Source organism: Drosophila obscura, unplaced genomic scaffold, assembly GCF_018151105.1.
Source record: "Drosophila obscura isolate BZ-5 IFL unplaced genomic scaffold, ASM1815110v1 contig_186, whole genome shotgun sequence".
Classification (NCBI taxonomy): domain Eukaryota; kingdom Metazoa; phylum Arthropoda; class Insecta; order Diptera; family Drosophilidae; genus Drosophila; species Drosophila obscura.
The window spans coordinates 5,630,180-5,646,414 of record NW_024542774.1 but is presented as its reverse complement, the minus strand read 5'-3'; the positions used below and the strand labels follow the sequence as shown (position 1 = coordinate 5,646,414).

Here is a 16,235-nt window from a genome sequence, read left to right as displayed (position 1 = left end):
AAAAGCTGACAGGTTTAATTATTTGTTGTTGCGGCCCATATCCGCACTTGAAATCTAATCAATTGTCAAACAGAAATGCGACTGAAACTACAAAACTACTATACAGGTATCGTGGCCAGGGTTGTTGCCAAAATATTCTGTATTGAGTCAACAGCCGAACATCATGTCCCATTGATGGACACACAAGAACTGGTGGGTAATGATGAACTGACAGGCACTGATATGACGCCGTACTCGATAAGGGCTTGCCTGGCACAGCTGACAAAGAGAGGGCTCGTCATAGTACAGTAGAGCTTGACTACTGCCCGACAAACAGCGGACAGCATATTATTAAAAAATTAAGTGCCCCTTATAGCTTGATTCTCAAAAAGTTATGTTGGGTTAGGCAGGATTATGTTACACCATCCTGGGATATAAATCACTACAAATCTACAAATCTATTTACATACATCCAAAGTACATGAGTCTGGCTAGCTTGCTTGCAGCAATAAGCATTAATTGTCTGGCACTAAAGATTGTATATTTCACAGACACCATTGCTCTTTGGACTTACATGTATGATAACGCTAAGGTATAATCTAAGTATCATTATCTTCCTAGTAGTCAAACTTGAACAAGCATCTGTAACTAAGATCTAGACTTTTGTCCCTGTTCACGTTGTTTCTTTTATATTATCTATTAGTCTTTGAAGAACATATTGGACTTGGACTGGCATAGCGTGATGTCTGATAAGTGAGGGGGTCTTCATGGTTGTGTCTCACTACAGTTTCATGTCTATAGTATGACTATAGAATAAAAGCACTTCCAATAATCATGATGAATTTTAAATATTTAATAATGGAAAAATCAATGTAAATATGAGAACTTTCCATTTCAACATGCTTTCCCTACAGTACAGTGCCCGTCAATAGTAGCCACATACATGTTTGCTTGCATCTGCTACAGCTTGAAAGATAAACAATACGTTGAGATTAAGAATCACGCTCTCCGTCTCAGCTCAACTGTCTCTATCTTGTCGAGATTTTACCCCGTCATGCTGAGCGTATTTTTTTTCTCAGCATTTATAAGCCGAGCGTTTGGCCGTGCCAACATCAGTCCGGTCAGAACCTCATCCCTCTCAACATGGAACTCACTTATATACTGTTCCAGGTGGCAGTGGCACTGCTGGCGATCGTGGCCTACCATGTCTACCGCAGATTGTCGTACTTCAAGCGTCGGGGTATTCCGCACGATCCTCCACATTTGTTTCAGGGCAATCTGCAGGGCATATTAACTAAACGGCATATGCACGAGATCATAGGAGATTACTACGACAAATATCAAGAGAGCAAGTTGCCCTTTGTTGGGTTCTACTTCTTCCAAAAGCCGTCGGCTTTCATTTTGGATCTGGAGCTGGCCAAGCACATCCTGATCAAGGACTTCTCCAACTTCAGCGACAAGGGTATTTTCTACAACGAAAAGGATGATCCCATCTCCGCTCATCTCTTCAATCTGGACGGACCGCAGTGGCGTGTCCTGCGAAACAAATTATCGTCGACATTCACCGCTGGCAAAATGAAGTTCATGTATCCCACGCTGGTGTCTGTGGCCGACGAGCTCATCGCCGTCATGCATGAGAAGGTGAAGCAGAATTCTGTTCTGGAAATTCGCGATCTGGTGTCCCGGTTCACAGTGGACGTGATCGGCACCTGTGCCTTCGGCATTAAGTGCAACAGTCTGCGCGATGAGAGCGCCGAATTTCTGACAGTTGGTAAGCGTGTCTTCCTGGACAAACGTCATGGCTCCTTCATGAGCGGCGTCATGCAGAGCTACCCGAAGTTGGCGAGGCGTCTGGGTCTGGTGCGAACGCCCTCGCACATTCAGGCCTTCTACAAGCGTATTGTGTATGAGACCGTGGCGCTGCGGGAGAAGGAAAACATCCGAAGAAATGATTTCATGGATTTGCTCATTGAGATGAAGAACCAAAAAGTTACACTGGACAATGGTGATGTGGTCAGCGGTTTGAGCATAGAGGAGATACTTGCCCAGGCCTTTATATTCTTTATTGCTGGCTTCGAGACATCCTCCTCCACCATGGGCTATGCTCTGTATGAGCTGGCCAGGCATCCGCATATACAAGACAAGGTCAGAGCGGAGCTGGAGGAAGTGCTGGAGCAGCACGACCAGCAGTTCACCTACGAGTCCACCAAGGATCTCAAGTACCTCAATCAGGTTATCTGTGGTGAGTAAACTAAAACGAATTTGAACAGCACAATCACTAACGCTTGTTTCCCTTGCTCTGATGCAGAAACTCTGCGGCTCTACACCATTGTACCGCATTTGGATCGCAAGGCTAATAAGCGATTCGTTGTGCCGGGCCATCCAAATTTCGTGATTGAAGCCGGGCAATCGATCATCATACCGTCATCGGCCATACACCATGATCCCAACATCTATCCGGAGCCGAGCGAGTTCCAGCCCGAGCGTTTCTCCGCCGAGGAATCGGCTAAGCGATCCTCGGTGGCCTGGCTTCCATTTGGCGATGGTCCCCGCAACTGCATTGGACTTCGCTTTGGCAAGATGCAGGCGCTCATTGGCCTGGCGTTGCTCATAAGAAATTTCAAATTTTCCACCTGCCCGAAAACAGCGGACCCTTTGGTCTACAATCCCAAAAGTTTTGTACTTGCCGTGGACGGCATTCAGCTCAAAGTGGAGGCAGTGTGACCACGAAAGAATAGTATTAACCATCAGCCATTAAAACGATGCCAAAGTACATCACAAATATCATAATCTAGCTGTCACAGGGCTCTCTGTTGGGGCTGGCTGGATTGTCTAACGCTGCACTGGGCTGCTTGTATGAATCAGCAGCTAAAAGCTGCCCGCCAATCGTAGGGGCGATCGTTCGTCTGTGCTTGCATAGAGCGACACCCTATCACAATCTTTATAACGTACTCTCGTACCCTCATATCAGCTTTAATTCCCGGAAATTCTTCGGCCACAATAGTGTTTTGCGTGTGGGCTTTTTAAGCAGGCGGAGAACAATGCGGCTCTCAGTGAGTTCCCGAAGCTGAACAGGTTCGCACACTTGATTGCTTGCCGCGGACGGGCAGTTAAACAAACGTAGTTAGTTATATTCGTTGTATATATATATATATATTTTTTTTCGCTATCGTTATGGGCGTGAGTACACTGCTGCTGGCGGCGCTGGTGGCGCTGGTTGGATATCTGCTACTGCTATGGCATCGCACCAGGCACTACTGGCAGAATCTGGGCATTCCGTGCGAGGAACCGCATTTGCTGTTGGGTAGCCTGGGCGGATTGCGCACCAAGCGATCGTTCAACGATGTCTGGGTGCAATACTACAAAAAGTTCCGGCTGAGCGGACCCTTTGCCGGATTCTATTGGTTCCAGCGGCCTGCTGTTTTTGTGCTGGAGCCCTCACTGGCCAAGCTCATATTGATCAAGGAATTCAACAAGTTCACGGATCGCGGCTTCTTTCACAATCCCGAGGATGATCCATTGTCGGGGCAGCTGTTTCTGCTGGATGGCCACAAGTGGCGGTCGATGAGGAACAAGCTGTCGTCCACCTTCACCTCCGGCAAAATGCGGTACATGTTTCCCACTGTCATCCGGGTGAGTCATGAGTTCTCGGACGTGTTTGGTCAGATGGTGGACAAGTCACCCATCGTTGAGGTCAGGGAACTGCTGGCCAGATTCACCACAGACGTGATAGGCACATGTGCCTTTGGCATCGATTGCAGCAGTCTCAAGGATCCGGAAGCCGAGTTCCGTGTGATGGGCCGTCGAGCTTTGACCGAGCAGCGTCATGGTGCCTTTGGCGTTGGCTTCCTGAATAGCTTTCCCGAACTGTCCCGCAAGCTACACCTGAAGATGACAGCAGAACCCATTGAGAAGTTTTTCATGCGCATCGTCAGGGAGACGGTGAAGTTCAGGGAACAGAACCAGATACGACGCAACGACTTTATGGATCAGTTGATCGATCTGAAAAATAATCAATTAATTAAGTCCGAGTCGGGTGACAACATTAACCTCACGATTGAGGAGATTGCCGCCCAGGCGTTTGTGTTCTTTGCCGCTGGATTTGAGACCTCGTCGACCACAATGGGCTTTGCTCTGTACGAATTGGCACAGCACCCGGAAATCCAGCAGCGCGTGAGAGAGGAGTGCCAGGCGGTTGTACAGAAGTATAACGGCGAGTTGACCTACGAGAGCATGAAGGATCTGGTCTACCTCGATCAGGTGATATCTGGTGAGTGCAAAAGAACCTAATCTATAAAAGTTCTTAACGAACTTTACTTTTTCTTTACTTTAGAAACCCTTCGCTTGTACACGGTGCTGCCCGTCTTGAATCGCGAATGCTTGGAGGACTATGTGGTGCCGGACAATCCAAAGTACGTGATCAAGAAGGGTATGCCCATTCTGATACCAGCCGGCCCCATGCATCGCGATGAGAGGTTCTATCCCAATCCTGATGCCTTCAACCCGGATAACTTTTCGGCGGAGCGCGTTAAGAATCGCGACTCTGTGGAGTGGCTGCCCTTTGGAGATGGTCCCCGCAACTGTATCGGAATGCGTTTTGGCCAGATGCAGGCCCGCATTGGCATGGCCATGCTGCTCAAGGATTTCAAATTCGCCGTGTGCGACGAAACGACTATTCCCATGACCTACAATTTGGAAAGCTTCTTGATAGCCAGTAAATCTGGCATCTCACTGCGAGTGGAACGTGTTTAACAAGTACACACATATATGTAAACTCTCGTACTCACATTGAACAACGTGTACCTCAACTTGTATCTATCCTAATATGTTGTTAATCTATATAAAATTGCTTGATATTACATCATGCTTGATCGAGCGTAATATGAAGGTCTGAGGTTAATTGGGGCATTGTCCGGGCGTTATATAGACATATATATTTAATTCTACATGAACAAGCATGAAGCACAAGTCCAACTATTTTTATACCCGTACTCAAAAAGAGTTAAGGGGTATATTGTATTTGTGGTTAACGTGGATGTGTGCAACGCAGAGAAGGAAACGTTTCCGACCCCATAGAGCATATATACGATATAATCATGTCCGTCTGTCCGTCCGTCCATCTGTCCGTCTTGATGAGCGCCTAGAGAAGATGTAGAATCTAATTGATACATGTATAATCTACATGTTAGATGTAGAATATACATTTTAGATGTAGAATATACATTTTATATGTATAATATACATTTTAGATGTACATTTAGGTAACAGATGTAGCAAAAAAATTGTAAAATGTTGTAAAATTCTACATAAATCATAAGCTCTAAAAATGTATACACTGACTGAGTACGGGTATAAAAGTAGAGTCGCGTCCCCAGAAGCGACTCACACGTTCCTTCTCGTTTTTTTATAGTTACATGCGTCATGCTCGCTTGAAACAATTGGCTGAAAATGATAAAATGGAATTCAAATATCTATTTCTTATCTTTTACCCTAGAAACAGTTTGGAAAAACATCTTGCACTAAAGATTATATATTTAACAGTAACCATATCGCGGATTGCGTATTGCATTTAATGGTAATGATAATCTAAGTCTGTGTTCGCATTGTTAATAATCTCTAGTAATAAAGCTCAAGTAAAAAATCTGTAAGAACTATTTACTATTTTTTTCAATTACGACGTACTTCTGAGTAGTATGAGTATGATATATATATATCTAAATATGTACATGTGTATGCGGTTTGTAGCAGGTTCTGAGAGATTGCTCTCTCAATGCTCTCTAAATAGCTAAATTAATAACGGAATCTAAATTGTGCTGTCTACGAAGCGAAAAATGTGTGGAAAGTCTGATGTAACTTAATTCACTTGTTGTGAAACAGAGGCAACTGCCTTTTATGGGCTTTCGCTTGTGTGTTTGTTCCCTCGACAAGTCATCAGTTTTTGTGGAGAAATTCCCACTATTGAAGCGCATATTTGCTACAACTTCAAGTGATATTTATTTGCTTGAAAGCTTAAGTAAATATTGATACCAAAATTGCATATTAACATGCTAGCGCGTTACCTTGCTAACATTTAAATGGACTCCCCCCTCGGAACTTAACAGAATACCGTCGACCCTGAACTTAAGCGGCACTGTCGTCTCTGTGGGGTGGACCTCAAACTTAAAATTGTGAATGAGCAGGGCCAGTCCGATCACGATCTGCATGCGGCCAAAGCGTAGGCCGATGCAGTTTCGCGGGCCGTCTCCGAAGGGCAGGAAAGTGCAAGGCGGTCGCTGCTGCACTTGATCCTCGTCGAAACGCTCGGGCATGAACTTCTCCGGCTGCGGATAGAACTCGGGATCGTGATGAATACCCCAGGTGGGGATAACAACGCCAGTGCCTGGCTCAATGAAATACTTTCCATTGGCATGCTCGTACCGCTGAGTGCAGCTGCGAATCAAATGAGCCACAACGGGATTTTTTCGCATTGTTTCTGGGGATTGAAGTTAAAGAGAATATTGTGAAAAATTCAATTAAAATGGATCTATGTCTCACCATCGATGACCTTATCCAGATACGTAATTTTCCATTGCATTTCGCCATCACCGTGTCGATCTCCTGCCTCAGCTTATCCTGAATGTCCTGATTCACGGCCAGTTCATGGAGAGCAAAGCCCATCGCGGTCGAGGAGGTTTCGAAGCCAGCCAAGAAGAAGATAAAGGCCTGGGCAGCCAGCTCGTTAAAACTGATGCCATTCTGCTTGTCACCCTCATCGTACTGGATCTTCATGGCGATCAGCATGTCCATGAAATCGTTTCGTTTGACATTATTCTTTACCCGATAGTCGACAGTATCACCAACAATTTTCATATAGAAATCCTCAACTTTCTGGACAGTGGCCTTCATTCGCAGTTTAGCCGCCAGTTTGGGTGCCCCGAAGAGGAACAGGTCCACTATTTTGCCATAACGACGCTCCTTGAGTGCAGCCGTGCCCATGGTGACAAATTCAGCATTCGGATTCCGCAAACTGTTGCACTCCAGCCCGAAGGCACAGCTTCCGATCACATCTGCGGTGAAGCGGGACACCAGATCGGCCACATTCAGGGACTGTGGACCATCTCGGGGAGTTTTCTCAGCGAACACCCGAACCATCTCATCGCCAACTACCAGCACTGTGGGGAACATATTCTTCATCTTGCCCGAGGTGAATGTGGGCGTCATCTTTTGGCGGAGCTGCCGCCACTTTTTTCCTTCGATGGCCACCAGATGATTGGTCAGGGGATCGTCCTTTTCATTATGGAATATTCCCCGATCGTGAAACTTGTCAAACTCGCGGATCAATATGGTTTTCACAAAATCAATGTCGGTAACAATCGCAATTTTCTTCAGATAGAGGTAAAATCCAACAAATGGTCCATCGGTCTTGTTCTTGTATTTAAAGTAGGTTTCCCGAAAGAGATCCGACATTTGCCTTGTCTTCATTAGCTCGCCAGTATTCCCGGTCGGAATACGGGGCGGATCATGGGGAATGCCGCGACGTTTCCAGTACGAAAAGTTTTGATGAACCCACCAGACGGCGAGTGTAATAACACCGACCAGCAATACGATTAAGATTGCCATAGCGAACAAACTAAACAATGCCGTAATGTGCCTTCCATTTTATAGCCAATTCTCTCTTTACTACGGCTCGGCGCTCTTTCTTCTATCCAATCAAGAGACGACAGCTGAAGGAAGCATGGAATCAAATAAAACAAATAAAGTGACAGTCATCGTTAAAAGCTAAAAGCATCAAAGCTCTCTCACATGTTCTCTTTTGCGCTCGCCAAAATGTTTGAGTCTCCAAATGAGTAAACAAATTGCCGCAAACAGGTTTCGTATTCTGTTGTTTGTTCTATCATATACATATGTAATTATAGAGAACCCGTCGATGCATATGAGAAAACAGAGCCGACTCGGCTATACCCGGCTTATATGTAGCTATCAACTCTGTAAAAACTAACCATGATTGGTGCCGATCAGACCAAAGTCTGCAATCTAATCATATCACCTGTAAAGGTTACTCAAGTTATAAGGCGCGTGCTAGTATTTTGAGGTTTATTATGGGTGCTGAGTTCTGGTTAAAACCTAACATAAAAATTCATACAAATATTGACAGCCATAGGCTTTATTTGGAAACCTTTTCGACTTTAAGATGGATTCCATTTTCGGCGGAGAGTAAAATATTTTTGACGACCAACTTCATGGGTATTTGTGTCTCCGGAGCGACACTGAATTTGTACCCCTTGATCAGGTAAGCCAAGCCCACACAGGTTTGCATGATGCCAAACCGCAGGCCGATGCAGTTGCGTGGACCCTCACCGAAGGGCAGCCAGGTGCAGGCGGGTCTGGAGGCGATGGCCTCCTCCGTGAAGCGCTCTGGCTTGAATTTCTCGGGCTCGGGGTAAATATCAGGATCGTAGTGAATACCCAGAGCGGGGATGACGACAACAGTTCCTTTGGCAATGAAATTTTTGGGATCTTCGGGCGAAAAATCCGACTTCGCCTGTCGCGTTAGATGTGCAAGAACCGGGAACTTCCGAAGTGTTTCTGGAAGACAATAATTTATATAATATAGCAGATACTGACTGTAATTCACATGAGCACTTACCCATTACCACCTGCTCTAGGAATTTCATTTCCTTGACGCCCTCGTAGGTGAACTCATTGTTGTGCTTGGCCAGAACATCGTTGATCTCCTTCCGCAGCTTATTTTGAGTGTCCTGGTTCTGGGCCAGCTCATAGAGAGCAAATCCCATGGTTGTGGAGCTTGTCTCGAAGCCTGCCACGAAGAAAATGAATGCCTGGGCTAGAAGCTCGTTGAAGGTAAGTCCCTCATCCGTGTTGCCCTCCTGATCCTTCTTGTACATTTCAATGAGACTGTCCATGAAGTCATTACGCTTTTCCTTGGTCTTCAAGCGGTAGTCGATTGTGTCTCTCACAATTTTTGTGTAGAAGTCCTCAACTTCCTGCACATTCAACTTGAGGCGGAGGCTACGCGAAAGCTTCGGAAAGCCGAAAATAAGGAAATCCAAAAGACCCCAATAACGATGTTCGGTGATGGCTCGCTTGCCAAATGAGACAAAATCCGCCTCCGGATTCTGCTGACTATTGCAATTGAGACCAAAGGCGCAATTTCCTATCACATCAGCGGTGTAGCGAGCCACCAGATCAACAATTTCCAGAACCTTTCCATCGCCGACTCTGTTGCTGAAGATTTTGTTCATCTCCTCACCCACCTGCACCACAATGGGGAACATGTGCTTCATTTTGCCCGATGTAAATGTGGGCGTCAGCTTGTGCCTCAGATGACGCCACTTCTGGCCTTCGATGCTGAACACAGTCGCCGAGAGGGGATCATCAATCTCATTGTAGAATATGCCGCGGTTCTCGAAATGATTGAAGTCTTTGATGAGCACACGCTTCACCAGATCCAGGTCGGTTAACACAGCCATTCTGGTAAAAAAGAAGTAGAACCCAGCAAACGGGTAGTTCGCACTCTTGTACTTCCGATAGTAATCCTTGAAGATCACTGCTATATGCCGCTTCTTTGGCCAGTCCGCAATGTTACCGAACAGTGGGTGAGGCACATCGTGCGGGATACCACGACGCTGCCAGTAGCCATGACGTCGTCGGGCCGCGAACAGAATCAGCGACACCACAATAGCAATTAGCGCCACCACCAACGACATTTTACTTTCCGTTTGACACTGGTCCCAGCTCGCCATATCCACTACGTTTTATGGGTAAAAGCTCTCTCTCGCTCTCACTCTCCAGAAAGCTTTTGATTGCTGACTACTGTAAACTCTCAAAACTGTCTGAGTCTGATATGTACAATGCTGAAATGCTCCTCACTCTGGTCGAAATAATACACCTTAGTGATAACTTAGTGATAACTTTGGTTCGATTTAAGCAACTCATGGCGGCATACTCCAAGGTATGTTTTATTTAAAATCGTGGAACCAAATCAAACGTCTATATTATATTTTGATATATAATTTTGAATTTAAATAATCTGCTGAAACAGTACTAATTAATGTGAAATACCAAAATTATTCGCCTAGTAACGATAATAAAGTTATACTAGCACCGATAAACGTATTGATAATGTTTGCACCTAAAACACAAATGAATCAATTAACTATTAATCGTAGTAGCAGCAGATAGTGAAATTATTTGAGGGCCACGAAGTTTATTCGATTAGACATTCGGTAATATTTGAGTATATCTATGCATGTAGTATGTTTGTATGTATGTATGCATGTATGCATTTATGTACGATAAAAAAATATAGTATTTTCGCTTGTGAACACAGTGGGTAGGGTATGGTATCTCTTACACGACTATTGGCATGCCTATCGCTATCATTTGAGGCTGCTTATCTCTTGCACCTTCAAGTAGATGCCATTCGCTGGACACAGCAGTATGTTCGATTTGACAAACTCAATTTTGGGCACCGTGCGTGGACAAACACTGAAGTGGAACCGTTTGAGTAGATGGACCAGGGCAATGCTGGTCTGCATCTTGCCGAAGCGCATACCGATGCAGTTTCGGGGTCCATCGCCGAAGGGCAGCCAGGCAGCGGTGGGTCGCTGGGCCAGCTGATCGGCCATGAATCGCTCGGGTATAAATTTGTGCGGCTCTGCGTATATGGCTGGATCGTGGTGAATGCCATACACCGGTATTAGCAGCATCTGTCCGGGCTCAATGTAGAAGTGTCGATTGCCCTTGGCGGCATAAAAGTTCTTGGATATGCGCGTGAGGTGCGGCAATGGTGGATACTTTCGCAGCGTCTCTGTGGGCGGGGATCATTAGATCATATTACACGGCTGTCAGAGACAAACGCTCAGTACATTACCTGCTATGACCAGCTCCATGTAGCGCAGCTCCTGCATGGAGTCGTATGTGAATTGGCCCTGATGCAGCTCCAGGGCAGCGTTGATTTCCTGCCTTAACTTGTCCTGCAGCTGTGGCTGGCGGGCCAACTCATAGAGGGCGAATCCCAATGTCGAGGCCGAGGTGTCGAAGCCGGCCGCAAAAAAGATGAAGGCCTGGGCAGCCATCTCCTCCACGCTGAGCTCGCCGCGCCGCTTCATTTCGATGAGGAGATTCATGAAATCGTTCCTCACAATTCCCTGCTCCTCCCTCATCTTCACGGTGTCCTTTACAATGCGTAGATAGAAGTCGGTGATGTCCTGATGTATCTGGCACAGTCGCAGAAGGCGGGCCAGGTCTGGGAAGTTTTCGATGAAGCCATCGATCAGCTGGCTGTGGCGACGTTCGGTGAAGGCCCGTCGACCCATCACGGCAAACTCGGCCTCCGGATTACGCAATCCGTTGCACTCCAGTCCGAACACACAGCGGCCAATCACGTCGGAGGTGTATCTGGCCATCAGATCACTGATCTCCAGGATGCCGCACATGGCATTCGCTGCCAGCTCGCCGCACACCTCGCCCAACTCCACGCCCACCTCGCACATGGTGGGGAACATCAGCTTCATCTTGCCCGAGGTGAATGTGGGCGACATCTTGTGGCGCAGCGGCCGCCACTTGGGTCCATCGATGCGAAAGAGATGCCCGGTGAGAGGATCGTCCCGCTCATTGTGGTACATGCCGCGATCCTCAAAGTTCGCAAAGTCCCTGATCAACACCTCCTTGGCCAGATCCAAATCGAGCACCAAAACCACCGGTCGCAGCATCATGTAGATGCCGGCAAAGGGTGCTCCGCTGTCCTTGAACAGTTCGTACAGCGGCGTTACAATGTCCTTGAAATGCTTTGTCCGGCGTAGCCCATCCATGTTACCCATGGGAAAGCTGGGGCTCACATGCCCGATCGCCCGCCTGGCCCAGTAGCTCAGCCTGTGGCGCACATACCAGAAGCCAACGGCCAGGCTACTGAACAGCAGTGCCATCACATCCAGCATTCTCCAGCAGCGTTTCACTTTCAAATGGTGATTGGAGCAGCAATGTCCGCTGGCAATGTAAACAAGCAAAACCGAGCTGAGCTAACCTCGAGCACAATTGCAATCGAATGGAAACAACTCTGGCAAAGTTCTCCGAGCTTTGAGCGATGCAAAAGCGAATGTGATGAGAGAAGCGGCGACAAGAGAGGTGAACAAACGGCACTGAAATATGTATGCCTATCGTTGATCTTGAAAAATGCAATGCAAAGGGACGGGGAGGGGGGACAAAATTGTTTACGTCCGCTGGCTGACTGGGTGATAAGGAGAGAAGATGTGCGCCCACTCTCTTCTAGCTACTGTATGGAAAGTGTGCATGGCATCGCAAGTCTAAACAATTAATTAAATTATGTAGAACAGCTGATTGGTTACTCTAAATTTCTGCATTTCTATATGACATGAGGAGACTTTTAATTTGAGAGTGTTGTATTTATGTTGTATTTTTATTTATTTTATTTATTTTGATTATTATTTTATTATTTTAATACCATAAGTTTTGCATACAGCCACTGTGCACTGTTTAAAGTGCAGTTACATTTGTTCTCCGCTCTCCGCTCACCACATTTCATATTTCGCTTCTCTTCTCTTTGTGTGTGAAGCTTTTTAGCAGTCAGATTACGGGTCTTAGGTGTTCTGCTTACACACATAATTATATGTAGATATATATATACATTGTATATGTGTTTTTTTTTGGCAGTCACTATCAGTGGTTAGGGTGTGGCCAGTTTTTCCATTTTAAGGTGAATGCCTGCTTGGCTGCCTATAAGAAAAGTCCGACTGGAGAACTTCAATGGGATCTGCGTATGCTCGTTTGGGCTGAATTTGAAATCGCGTAGCAGATAGGTAATTCCAATTTTCACCTGGATTTTGCCGAAGCGCTCCCCAATGCAGTTGCGCGGACCTTCGCCAAAGGGCAAATAGGCCATCGGGTGACGGGCCTTCACTTGATCCGGCTCGAAGCGACTGGGGTCAAAGTTTTCGGGCTGTGGATACAGCTCTGGGTCATTCTGTATGCTGTGCACTGGTATCATCACTCTCGTGCCTGCCTCCAAAGTAAGTTTGCTGTCCGGCACACGATACTCCTTGGTTGTTTGGCGCACAAGATGCGGCAGTATGGGGTACTTTCGTAGCGTCTCTGCCACCACCTGATCCAGGTACGGCATCTCCTGAATGGACTCATACGTCAGCTGGTGATTGTTACGGCCCAGAAGCTCGAGGACTTCACTGCGTAATCTGTCCTGTACATCGGGGTTCAAAGCCAATTCATATAGGCAGAAGGACATCGTTGTCGAGGAAGTATCGAAGCCGGCCAGAAAGAACACCAAGGCTTGAGCGGCAATCTGCTCCAAGGAGAGCCCATCCTTGGTCCCCTCTGCACCCAGTTCCATTAGCAGCTGGATCAAATCGTTGCGCTGCACATTCTCGCGCTTCCTGTAGGCCAGTGTCTGGCGGACTGTGTCCAGGAAGAACTCGCTCACCTCGGGCCGGAAGAGTCGCATTCGCAGCAGCCGCGCCAAGTTGGGCTGGGCAAACATGAAGGCCTGCACCAAGCCCGAGTGGAGCGGATTGGTTGTCACTGAGCGACCCATGCGACGGAACTCCGAATTGGGATCGTTGAGGCTGTTGCACTCCAGGCCAAAGGCACAGCTACCAATGACATCCGTACTGAAGCGGGCGCACAAGTCCTTGGCCTCTATCTCACCCACTTGCAGCTGGCAGGCCTGGGTGAGCTTTTCGCCCACGCTCAGCATGGTGGGGAACATAAACTTCATCTTGCCGGAGGTGAAAACCTGCGTCAGGTTTTGTCGCAGCCAGCGCCACTCGGGCCCGTCCAGAAATAGAAGGTTTCCGGTCAACGGATCGTCCCTGACATTGTGAAAGAGGCCACGGTCCGCAAAGCTGCTGAAATCACTTATCGTTATTTTCCTTATCAGTTCCAGATCCATCACAAAGAGCGCTTTGTTCAGGAAGGTGAAGTAGCCGCAGTAGCGTTCGGTTTGTCGGAACTTTTGATAGATTCGACGATTGATGTCTGTCCAGTGCAGCTTCTTGCCAAAGCCACGCATATTGCCCAGGAAAAGTTCTGGCTTCTCCCCAGCCACGCCTCTGCGACGCCAGTAGTCATAGTGCCGTCGCAGCCGGGCATAAATCAGAGCGCCGGCAACAAAAACGAGAGTCAACAGAGTCCACATGCTACCGTCCACTCGATTGAAATGCAACTGACTCTCGAACCCGAGACTACCTACTACCGCGACTGCCTTTGTGGGCAGTGAGAAAAGCTTTCCATAAGTTCTCTCTTGCTAAAATAGTATCGCTCAGATGTTTTGTTTGGGTATTGTGGTGTATATCTCCGCCTACTCGGTTGCGTTCAAATACTGCGCATTTATCATAAACAGAAGGCTTTATTTATTTGTTAGAAAGCTATCAGCTATTGGATACGCTCCACTTTCAGGTGAATTCCATGCTTCGTGGTTAAAGTAAACGCTTTGGTATCTAGAATCAGTGGAGTTTCGGTACGTTTGGAGATGCCGAACCTGAAGCGTCGCAGCAGTGACACCAGGCCAATCTTAGCCTGTAGCTTGCCAAATCGCAGTCCTATGCAGTTACGCTGTCCGTCCCCAAAGGGCAAGTAGGCCATCGGATGGCGAGACTTCACCTGATCCGCCTCGAAGCGACTCGGATCGAAACGATCGGGTGCCGGATATATTTCCGGATCGTGATGAATATTGTGGACAGGTATTAATATGGTTGTGCCCTTGTCAATGGTGATGTCCGTGTTGGGGACTTTATAGTTCTGATTTGCCTCTCGTATCAGTTGTGGAATAATGGGATGTTTCCGAAGTGTTTCTGTAAGGAATAAATACTGGTTAGAGCTGTGGCTATTACTTGTATGGCTATGGTATTTATGCACCTGCTAAGACTTTGTCCAGATAGTTCATCTCTGCTAATGCATCGTATGTTAGCTTGCCATCTTCCATATTCCTGAGAACAGTCTCGATTTCCTCTCGGACACGCCGCTGAATATCGGGCTGCAGCGCCAGCTCATACAAACAGTAGGCCATTGTGCTCGAAGATGTCTCGAATCCAGCTACGAAGAACACAAAAGCCTGGGCAGCCATCTGCTCGATAGTCAGGCCCGTGGACAGATCAATTGCCATGCCTTGCTTGGCGGCCTCTTCGTTCTCGGCACGCAACTCAATCAACTCATCGAGAAAATCGTTTCGCTTGATGCCGTTCTTTATGCGATGGTCGACGGTGTTTCTTACCGCATTCATAAAAAACTCCGATAGATCGTCGGGTAACAGTTTCATGCGCAATTTTCTGGCCAATTTGGCATTTGTAAAGATAAAAAATTGCACTATTGGTGGATGGCGAGGCTTCTCAAAGATCATTCTGCCCTTTGAGCGGAATTCGGCATTGGGATCGCTCAGACTGTGGCACTCCAGTCCAAATGCACATGTGCCAATGACATCGGTCGTAAATCTAGCACAAATATCCTTGATCTCCACATCGCCATCATCCACAACGGCAGCACTCACGGCCTTGTCCATGGCTTCGGCCAGACGATGGCCAACCTCAACGACCACACCAGACATATGCTTGATCTTGCCAGAGGTGAAAACAGGCGTCAGCTTCTGCCTCATTGAACGCCACTCGTCGCCCTCCAGGGTCAGCAGGTGACCCGTCAACGGATCATCTCGCACATTATGGAACACTCCGCGATCTTGAAAGTAATTGAAATCTTTGATCAGCACTTGCTTGATCAAATCCAGATCAATGATGAGAGCGGTCCGCTTAAAGAATGTGAACATTCCCGCAAGAGGTGCGCATCCCTTGAACTTATCGTAGATCCTTTGGTTAATATCCCGAAAATGGTACTTGGTTCCAATTCCTTTCACGTTGCCTAACAGCGGGAGTGGGCGTTCACTTGGCACTCCTTTTCTTTCCCAGTAGCTATAGGTATTCCGGTAGAAATTGTAGGCTAGCGCCAGTGCCACGCCCAGCAAAGTAAATGTTAACAGCATCGTGATCGAACTTCACTTGTCCGACTCGTAGACAAGACTGTCCAGTCTGCCGCCGAGTGTACGTTTCTGGAGAACATTATATTACACTAGCAGCCTGTTGATGTCGTTGGCGAAAGCTCTCACAAAAGAAATTCCCAAAGAGAGACTAAACAAAAGATTATACTTGATCTTTACACCTACGTGTAAACCATTTTAAATTCATGAAATAGGTTCGCAAACATCAATTGCCGACTCCACCAAAAAATATGATAATCTA

General features: G+C 47.0%; 7 protein-coding genes across 7 annotated transcripts; 2 read left to right on the top strand and 5 right to left on the bottom strand.

The window, feature by feature from the left end:
- The first annotated feature begins 1,077 nt into the window (after window positions 1-1,077).
- LOC111079513 (cytochrome P450 6a8) lies at window positions 1,078-2,758 on the top strand. The gene is made up of 2 exons (XM_022374723.2): window positions 1,078-2,221; window positions 2,288-2,758. The coding sequence occupies exons 1-2, from the start codon at window positions 1,123-1,125 to the stop codon at window positions 2,701-2,703; spliced, it is 1,515 nt and encodes a 504-aa protein (XP_022230415.2). The 5' UTR covers window positions 1,078-1,122; the 3' UTR covers window positions 2,704-2,758.
- Window positions 2,759-3,032: 274 nt separating this feature from the next.
- On the top strand, window positions 3,033-4,860 carry LOC111079515 (probable cytochrome P450 6a21). The gene is made up of 2 exons (XM_022374722.2): window positions 3,033-4,249; window positions 4,313-4,860. The coding sequence occupies exons 1-2, from the start codon at window positions 3,154-3,156 to the stop codon at window positions 4,729-4,731; spliced, it is 1,515 nt and encodes a 504-aa protein (XP_022230414.2). The 5' UTR covers window positions 3,033-3,153; the 3' UTR covers window positions 4,732-4,860.
- A 630-nt stretch (window positions 4,861-5,490) lies between these two features.
- LOC111079518 (probable cytochrome P450 6a20) lies at window positions 5,491-7,603 on the bottom strand. The gene is given in 3 exon segments (XM_022374725.2): window positions 5,491-6,451; window positions 6,514-6,540; window positions 6,543-7,603. Coding segments are annotated over 3 exon segments (1,488 nt in total). The 5' UTR covers window positions 7,579-7,603; the 3' UTR covers window positions 5,491-6,026.
- Window positions 7,604-8,038: 435 nt separating this feature from the next.
- Window positions 8,039-9,719, bottom strand: LOC111079519 (probable cytochrome P450 6a23). The gene is made up of 2 exons (XM_022374726.2): window positions 8,606-9,719; window positions 8,039-8,544 (listed from the first exon to the last, which is right to left on the bottom strand). Exons 1-2 carry the CDS (start codon window positions 9,684-9,686, stop codon window positions 8,123-8,125), a joined length of 1,503 nt encoding a protein of 500 aa, XP_022230418.1. The 5' UTR covers window positions 9,687-9,719; the 3' UTR covers window positions 8,039-8,122.
- Window positions 9,720-10,148: 429 nt separating this feature from the next.
- LOC111079522 (cytochrome P450 6a22) lies at window positions 10,149-12,042 on the bottom strand. The gene is made up of 2 exons (XM_022374728.2): window positions 10,853-12,042; window positions 10,149-10,789 (listed from the first exon to the last, which is right to left on the bottom strand). The coding sequence occupies exons 1-2, from the start codon at window positions 11,916-11,918 to the stop codon at window positions 10,359-10,361; spliced, it is 1,497 nt and encodes a 498-aa protein (XP_022230420.2). The 5' UTR covers window positions 11,919-12,042; the 3' UTR covers window positions 10,149-10,358.
- Window positions 12,043-12,392: 350 nt separating this feature from the next.
- On the bottom strand, window positions 12,393-14,265 carry LOC111079523 (probable cytochrome P450 6a13). The gene has a single exon (XM_022374729.2). It carries the CDS (start codon window positions 14,144-14,146, stop codon window positions 12,665-12,667), a length of 1,482 nt encoding a protein of 493 aa, XP_022230421.2. The 5' UTR covers window positions 14,147-14,265; the 3' UTR covers window positions 12,393-12,664.
- Window positions 14,266-14,341: 76 nt separating this feature from the next.
- Window positions 14,342-16,023, bottom strand: LOC111079521 (probable cytochrome P450 6a14). Its single transcript, XM_022374727.2, has 2 exons — window positions 14,866-16,023; window positions 14,342-14,801 (listed from the first exon to the last, which is right to left on the bottom strand). The coding sequence occupies exons 1-2, from the start codon at window positions 15,977-15,979 to the stop codon at window positions 14,383-14,385; spliced, it is 1,533 nt and encodes a 510-aa protein (XP_022230419.2). The 5' UTR covers window positions 15,980-16,023; the 3' UTR covers window positions 14,342-14,382.
- Window positions 16,024-16,235: the final 212 nt, after the last annotated feature.